General features: G+C 46.1%; 1 protein-coding gene across 1 annotated transcript in view; it reads left to right on the top strand.

Moving 5' to 3' along the window:
• Positions 1-366: 366 nt before the first annotated feature.
• The window catches only part of Fbxw4 (F-box and WD repeat domain containing 4), an 84361-nt gene continuing 76794 nt past the window's right edge, over positions 367-7933 (top strand). The window contains exon 1 of the mRNA XM_028774914.1: positions 367-1040. Within this exon, the coding sequence (XP_028630747.1) occupies positions 367-1040 (674 nt within the window). The remainder of the gene's footprint in view (positions 1041-7933) is intronic.

Here is a 7933-nt window from a genome sequence, read left to right as displayed (position 1 = left end):
TCTGTCTGTCTGTCTCTCTTTTTTTTAATTTGGACACTATCTTGCTGTGTAGGTCAGGCCGGCCTTGAACTCATGGTCATCCTCCTGCCTTAGCCTCATGCTGGGATCAGAGACGTGAGCCACCAAGCTTGCTTCCTCCATACAGTCTTGAAGACATGTGCTTCAACTAGATATTCCTGGTGCTCCAGAAGATGGGGATGTCAGCGCCCAGATTGGGGTTCGCACCCCGAAATACAGGCGAGGGGCGGGTCTCGGCTTGGGCCCGCGCCGCCCCATGTGACCCGGTCCGACGTGGTGTCGCCTCCTCTCGAGGAGGCGGTGGCGTCTTCGGCTCCGCTGCGCGTCGAGCCGGCCCCGCGGCCGCTCATGAGCAGCCAGGGCCGCTCGGGTCCCCCCGGGAACCGCGGGCCCAGGGAAGGCGAGGGCGGGGAAGCGAGGAAACTGCAGGAGGCGAGGGTCGCGCGGGGAAAGCAAGGGAAAGGGAAGGGGAAGGGGAAGGGGAAAGCGGGCTCCGGGCACGGCGGAAGAGGAAGCGGGGCGGAAGGGAAGCCGGGCCTGCAGCCGGCGAGGAAGGCAGCGGGGCCGGCGGCTGAGGCAGGCCCGGGACAGGAAGGCGAGGGAGGCGAGGAGGAAGGGCCGAGAAGCTCCGGGAAGCGGGATGAGGGCAGCGCAGAGCCGAGGAAGGAGGAACGGAGGGTCCGGGCCGGGCGGCGGGAGGACGACAGCCTGGAGAGAGGACAGGAGCAGGGGTGTCAGGCGTGCGGCGGCGGCATCCCGGGAACCCGGACGGCCATGGCGGCGGCAGCCGAGGACGCGGCGGCGGCTGTGGAGCCGGCCACCCGTCCCGCCGCGGGGCCCGCGCTCTGGCGCCTGCCGGAGGAGCTGCTGCTGCTCATCTGCTCCTACCTCGACACGCGGGCCCTCGGCCGCCTGGCTCAGGTGTGCCGCTGGCTGCGGCGCTTCACCAGCTGCGACCTGCTCTGGCGCCCGATAGCCCGGGCCTCGCTCAACACCGGCTTCACGCGGCTCGGCACCGACCTGTAAGCGCCCGCTCGCCCGCCCGCTCCCCGCCCCGGGCCGGCCAGCGTCCTGGGAAAGGGCGGGGCGCCGAGGCCTGGTCGGCTCGGGGCCGTATGGCCCCGGAATATCGTAGCCCAGACCTGCCCCCCTCCCCCCAGCACCCTCGAGGAATACTGGTGTCACCCCTCTTCAAGATTCCCCAACCGGAGGAAACTTCCGGAGAGCATTCCTCAGTCAGCGCCCTCCCCCGCGGGCGCTACTCACAGTTAGCCATCCTAAAATACTCCTCAGCCTCAGAATTCCCAAAGATTTGGCTCCCTGGGTTCCTTGCCTTGTGTCCTGTGCGTCAGGCCCTGAAGGATGACTCCTGTTGGTTCTAGGTCCCAGGCCTACTAGGAGGTCTTCCAATGTGTTTCTGTGGCCCTTCGTCCTGTCCACCCTCTCAAAGGTTGTTAGGCTTCAGGACTCAGATCCTTAAAAAAAAAATCTTTTAGTCTCATTGTCAACATATTTTAGGACTTGATTCAGGCAGAAGGACCCACAATAGATGTCTGCCTGAGGCAACAAGTTGGATTTGGGGTAGGCTGTATCCAAGGCAGTTTGACCTAGTAATATCTGAGACCTGTGAATGCAAAACATTCCTAAAACACTTAGGCTGTTAAACAGGAAGGGGTGATCATGTATGACATGTACAGAACTGGTCAGGATAAACGCTTTCAGATGGCACCCTGCTCTTGCTTAGTTGTAATATACAAGAATAATAAAGTTTTAAGAAACCATAAGAAATCATTTAATTCACAACTATTTCCATTTTAAAAGTTTTTCAGTTGCACACCCCTAACCCGGCCACCCTAAGAGAATGAGTGCTTAATGAATGATGTAATGGATTTTGAGGTATGTCACACGCCATGACATAATTTGGCTTTAATTACCTCCTTAGAATAAAAATTTCAAGGTAGCCACTATTAGATCAAAGGTTTGGATGTGCAAAGGAGTTGGACCAAGTCACAGTATACCAGCAAAGAATGAGTGAGGCAATTTGATGTGAGAATTAAAATAAAAACCCTTCGATGCTTTAGTGAATGAGTGATAGTAGCCGAAGCTGTGTTGTTTTGTATCACTCATCGCTAACCAGGATAAATATTTTGCCATGTGTCTGTTTCACCTGTGAGATTGTTTCTTTCTACTCCTTGTCACTGAGGTCTTGGTGTTTTTGTTATAAATTTGGAATTTTTCTGGGTCATAAATGTTTGACTCTGGTCTGTCATCTTTGATGGAGGTACATTTTCCGGTCAATTTTTAATTTTATTGTTATTAGAATTTTTATATTTCATTAGGATCTGCCCTTCCCCCTTAACCTGGGAAATTTATAATTTTTCCACAGGCCTGACAAGTTTGATTGCCAACTTATTTTTTTGTGACTTTTTTTTAATGGCATTTTCATCAGTAACACTTATTTTGGTGTAAGGAGTGAAATTCTCTTACTATATTTTTCTCTAAATGGTTGCTCAGTTATTGTTACACCTTTGGCTAAGCAATTCTCCCCCCCCCCATTTTGTTTTGGAAAGCTTACATTACTGTGTGTTAAATACACACACATAGGTTTGTATATTAAATGTATATCTGAACTCTCACCTTTTTCTCCTAGTTTATCTTCCCATTTTCATAACGTTTTAAGTATGTTGCTTCTTGATAGTGTCATATCTGCAAGGGTTAGATAATTCTTGCTGCGTTAAAATGTCAGCATCTGCTCAGGTCTCAGTTCATGACCAAAACCATTCTATACCTTTTTAAGGATTTTTGTGGTTTTCACTATAAAGTTCTAATGTATCATTTTTTATTTATTACTGATTAGTTCCTGCATGTTTTGTGTTTATTAGAAATACACTTTTTCGTCTTCTTTAACATGTCCAATTTTAGTACAATTTGTTACTGATGATCCCTTTGGGTTTTATGTATATGTTGTCTTATCACCTGTAAATGAGTATCTCCCCATCCCCCGCCGCCGTGTCATCTGAATAACTTTTTTTTTTAACTCAAAGGAAAAAGAGTCAGAATTGTATATGTTTCCATCTCTAGTAGTCTGTAGTAAAGTTTACTTGGAAACGTTTTTGTACTTTTCTTCTCTTTTTTTTTTCTTTTTGGCATATATTCATCGTGTATAGTTCTGGGTTTCAGAAAGACACTTTCTTCTTCTAGATGTATCACCTGCTCTGACAGAGTAACTCATTGAAGGAGTATTGAACTGTAGTAGGAGTTGTCCAAAAATGACTGGAATTCAAGCCAACCAAAGCACAGCGTGGCTTTCTGTTGCTCCTTAGAGCAGAGAATGAAAGAATTGATATTTATTTTTGTTTTCCTTTCTGATATTCTAAAAGAGAGAAACTGATACTGATAACAAAATGGAAATGAATTACTTGTATAAAGAACTTAGAGTCCACCAAATGGTATTTGTTATGATATGTGTGTCCTAGCAGGAAGCATTGTCCTTCCAGAGAAATTGCACAGCCGTGGCAGTTGATAAAGAGCAGGGGTCACTGCCCTGTTTTCTGGGTTGAGGGGAGAAATTATGCCTGTTATAGCAGGTGGAGAGCGTTTACCAGTGTGGCCTGCTTCTGGACAGCTGCAGAGACTTCATAAACCCCAAGAGAGGCAGTTGTCATCTCTGAAGAGATAAGGCATGCACCTTAGTTCCTTCAGAGCATCAGGGTGCCTGCATAACGCTACTGTTCATGTCCTGGACTGATTCACTGCAGAACAGATAAGCAAGTATGTCCTTAAAATTTGCAGTACAAAACCTGGCTTTCTCAGAAGGCCATAATCCCACTCACTCTGAGTTTTATCTCCTTAAAGACTAGAAATACCACCGTTCAGTCAAATGAGCTTTGAACCAGCTTTGTCTGTGTTCACTGCTAGAAAGCCTTCCATGAGGACTTTTCATTATTTGGCTTCCTCTTTATTCTGCCTATGTCAGAAGTGGACATGGTTTGATTTGGAAGTGCTGCTTAATGACAGGAGATACACACACACACAAACATACACATGACATCTTGAATGTTTTCACAAACATGACAGCAGAGCCTGTGGGCTTTGGGACTGCACTTACTGCTTTAAGGGCCTTCTGATTTTCAGAAACACTAACTGCTAAGGTTTACTGACCTTCCGGCCCAGGGCAAGCCCTGTTCAGTTTAGCTGTTCCTAACTGATTGTAGCTTTGTTGAGTAAGATGAACTGCTTTGGTTCCTTGTGATTGGTTAATGGTCTTATACTTGTGCTTGAAGGCATTTGAGCCACTTAAAAACCACAAACAAATAATTTGCTTCCCTTTAGGCCCCTTGCCCAAACAGTGAACACTAAGAAGTATCCTAAGTGGGTTTTTTCTTCTTCTCCGCCAACGCCCCCCCCCCCCTTTTGAGGAAACAAAAGGTAGTTTGAATCAGTCATCTGATTTCAAATTAGTTTTGTTTGAAAGCTTTATGAAGCCTAGGGGAATAGAAATATCTCGGTTATAATAATAAAAATCAAGACAGTGTTTCATACAGCAATCTTCTGAGTGAAGATTGTGGTGAGTACTAACCAGTGTGCAGGAACAAAGCAGTGGACTTGAGCTGTGTCATTAAACGGTGGAGGAGGGACAGAGGTGCTGTCTGTAAATTCTGACAACTAGAGCAAAGAAAAGGAAAATCTGCATAGAAACCCATTCGACGAATGAGTGCGATTTCTGTTGAAACTAGCTTGATCTCCTTCTTTGTGTAAGTGTTACATTCTCAAGGGGATGGCCTTTTAAATGTCCTGTGGACAGTTACCTGGGTGCTGTTTTACATTAGCCTGTGATAGATCTGCCTAGAATTAACAATAGGGGTTTCAGAAGTGGAGCTTCTGAGGTGTTTGCCCTGGCATGCAGGCTCATTCCTTTGGAGGTCCTGCAGCCTGGGAGCTCTTTGAGGCTGGAGGATGAGGGTATCTATTTCAGTGATGATTAACATCCAGAGTGGTGAGATAGATGCAGATAAGCTGTGTGTGTTTGTTTGTTTTAAAATGATCGCACCTAAGAGTCCTCCCCACCCCAGTGGGGGGAGGTTTGGGGAGGGGGGTGTGGAGAAGCATGAAGTTTCTTTTCCTAACTGAGCGGTGAGCATTGCTGATTGGTCTTTAAGGCCTAAACTGTGGTTTTTAGAAGACAATTAGCACACAGAGAAACCCTGTCTCAAAAAACCAAAAAAAAAAAAAAACAAATAGCAAACCAAAAATAAACCAAGTCTTTTTTTTTATTTTTTTTTATTTTATTTTTTTTTGGTTTTTCGAGACAGGGTTTCTCTGTGTAGCCCTGGCTGTCCTGGAACTCACTCTGTAGACCAGGCTAGCCTCGAACTCTCGAACTCAGAAATCCGCCTGTCTCTGCCTCCCAAGTGCTGGGATTAAAGGCGTGCGCCACCACCGCCCGGCTTTATTTTATTTTTTAAATATACTTTCTGCCTTACCTGGAAGGCATAAGCCTCTCCTTGGTCCCCCAAGGTATTGCCTGTAGGGATGTGGTATCTTAGTTGCTTTAGAAAGGTCTTATTGTCTTTTCTTTTTAATATCTACTTTATTTTTAATGATGGTGTGTGTGGGTCTGTGTATATGAATGTGGGTGCTTGGGGAGGTCAGAGACATTGGATCCCCCGTGCCAGATGAGGGGGTTGAGAATGAACTCAAGTCCGCTGTAGAGAGCTACATGCACTCTTAACACTGAGCCATCTCTCCAGCCCCAGGCCTTTTTTTTTTTTTAATGGTTTCTGAGTTAATGAAAAGGAGGGTTCGTTTACATGCTCACGGTAAATACACCTGCAGAAGCAGGAAATGGTCTGGTGCACGCCGTACCTTCAGAAGCACACTGGAAGGAAGGAGGGTCTCCAAGGCTGTAGGGATGAAATAGTCCTTGCCTTCCCTAGTCACCTGGCCTCTGAACCGGAGGGGTGACTTCTCTAACTTTCAGGGGCAGACTCCCTAGTCTGCTATGCAAATTCATTTGGAAATCTAGATCCTTTAGCAGAAGTAAAATTTGGGTTGAGCTTCTGAAAGCCAGGTGTGGTATAAGTCTATTGAGAAAGCATACAGGTTTTAAAGTATTATTTTAGAGCAATTGACATAGAAAAGAGTCTCCTTTGTGTGACAACTTACCCTTAACTCTGGGTTGACCTTGGCATTGGATTTGTGTCTGGTCCTGACTTTTAACCATGAAGCTGGGAAAAATTAAAGTTGACTTTCCTTGAGGCCAGATTCTGGTAAATTTTGAAAATTAGGGTGAGAAGGAATAAAGGGGAAACATAGATTATGGGTTTTAGAGGGAAAACCGATTCCCCTCTCCCTATATACAGAAACTGAGTTTTTCAGGAAATTTCTCTGATGTATCAACCATCAGATGAGACTGAGAAAGCAAAGGCTTAGTTCACTTTGGAAGCAGTCTTTTCTATTTTGCAGTCTTGCTCAGATGAACGGGCTTTAGATGGAACTCCACCGAAGCAAGGTGACCATGTTGCTAGTTAAGAATGTACATGTGAATCTTGGCTCCTGGGAGCACTCATCTAAAACAGACTATCTGGAAAAAGAATTGAGCCCTTGTTAGAGGGTTGGCTGCCCTGCCTCAGCCTTGAGCCAGTTTTTCATTTTCTTCAGCCTGTCCGCATCGCCCTCCCTGGAAGAATGGGCCACCCAATGGGCTCTCTGCCTGCCCCTCGTTAGCCTACAATTAATTGCCTGCACATTCTTTCTCTCTCTCTTTCCTTTTCGGTATTTGACATGAGCTCAAATTGCTGAGAAAGGTGACAACTGTGAAATGAAGGCAGGGCTTGGAGACACCTTAAAAAATACATGTAAAGGCCATTAAATGACAAGAGCAGACTGCCAGGCTCTTTCAAAACATCACCACGTCTGTTGACTTTCCATTCCTTGTTCACAGCACAAAATTGGAGGTCAAAGAATCATAGAAGTTAGAGATGGAAAAGACATTTGGGGTCAGCTAGTTCATCCCGCCACCTTCTTCTACCCCTTATTCCAAATCCTCCCGTGCGTTATATTTTCTCCCTCAGCTCTTGTACAGTTGTCACGGTCTTCAGTCAGCTCTAGCCGTTACCTTTGGGAATGATGTTGGAGGCTCTGTCCAGTTTCTCCTTGGTGAAGAGAGATATTGCCTCTGCCCTCAGCTGACATTCATGAACTTCTTTGTTGGTGGTCTCAGCTGAAGCACTGAATGCTTACTGGATGTCTCTCTGTTGCTTGGTAATGGGGCTTTTCCTGATAGTGTGTGGGGACACCAAGAAGAAGGAGCCACTGCTGAATTATGTCCTACATTTTTGCTTCTTATATCTCTTGGCCCGAAGGGAATTTGATGTATAGACCAGGGACAGATGGCCGGTGATAACGGAAGTATATTACATTGGAGTTTGATAGGAAATGCAACCTAGAAACTGGTGGATTTGCCAGACACAGTGGCGCACACCTTTAATTCCAGAACTTGGGAGACAGAGGCAGGTGGATCTTTGTGTGAGTTCGAGGCCAGCTTGGTTTACATAGTGAGGTCCAGGACAGCCAGAGACCTTGTCTCAAAAAAAAAAAAAAAAAAAGAAAAAAAAAGAAAGAAAGAGGAAAAGAAAAAAAAGAAAAGGAAAAGACCAGTGAGATGGTCCAGTGGGTAAAGGTGCTTGCTGCCAAGCCTGAGGACCTGAGTTCAATTCCTTCCCACGTGGTGGAAGGAGAGCCAACTCCCACAAGCTGTCCTCTGGCTTCTGTCTGCTTATATGGTGGCACAGGGGCAGCCGACCCCATTCTCTTTCCCTTCCTTCCTTGGTCCCTCCTTCCCCACACTAAATGTAATTAAAAAAAAATTTTGTGGGTTAAATAAACACACAAAAAATATTAGACTCATGAAGTA

Source organism: Grammomys surdaster, unplaced genomic scaffold (genome assembly GCF_004785775.1).
Source record: "Grammomys surdaster isolate TR1022 unplaced genomic scaffold, NIH_TR_1.0 66, whole genome shotgun sequence".
Taxonomy (NCBI): Eukaryota; Metazoa; Chordata; class Mammalia; order Rodentia; family Muridae; genus Grammomys; species Grammomys surdaster.
The sequence above is the reverse complement of the archived record's forward strand: the minus strand, read 5'-3'. Positions and strand labels throughout refer to the sequence as shown.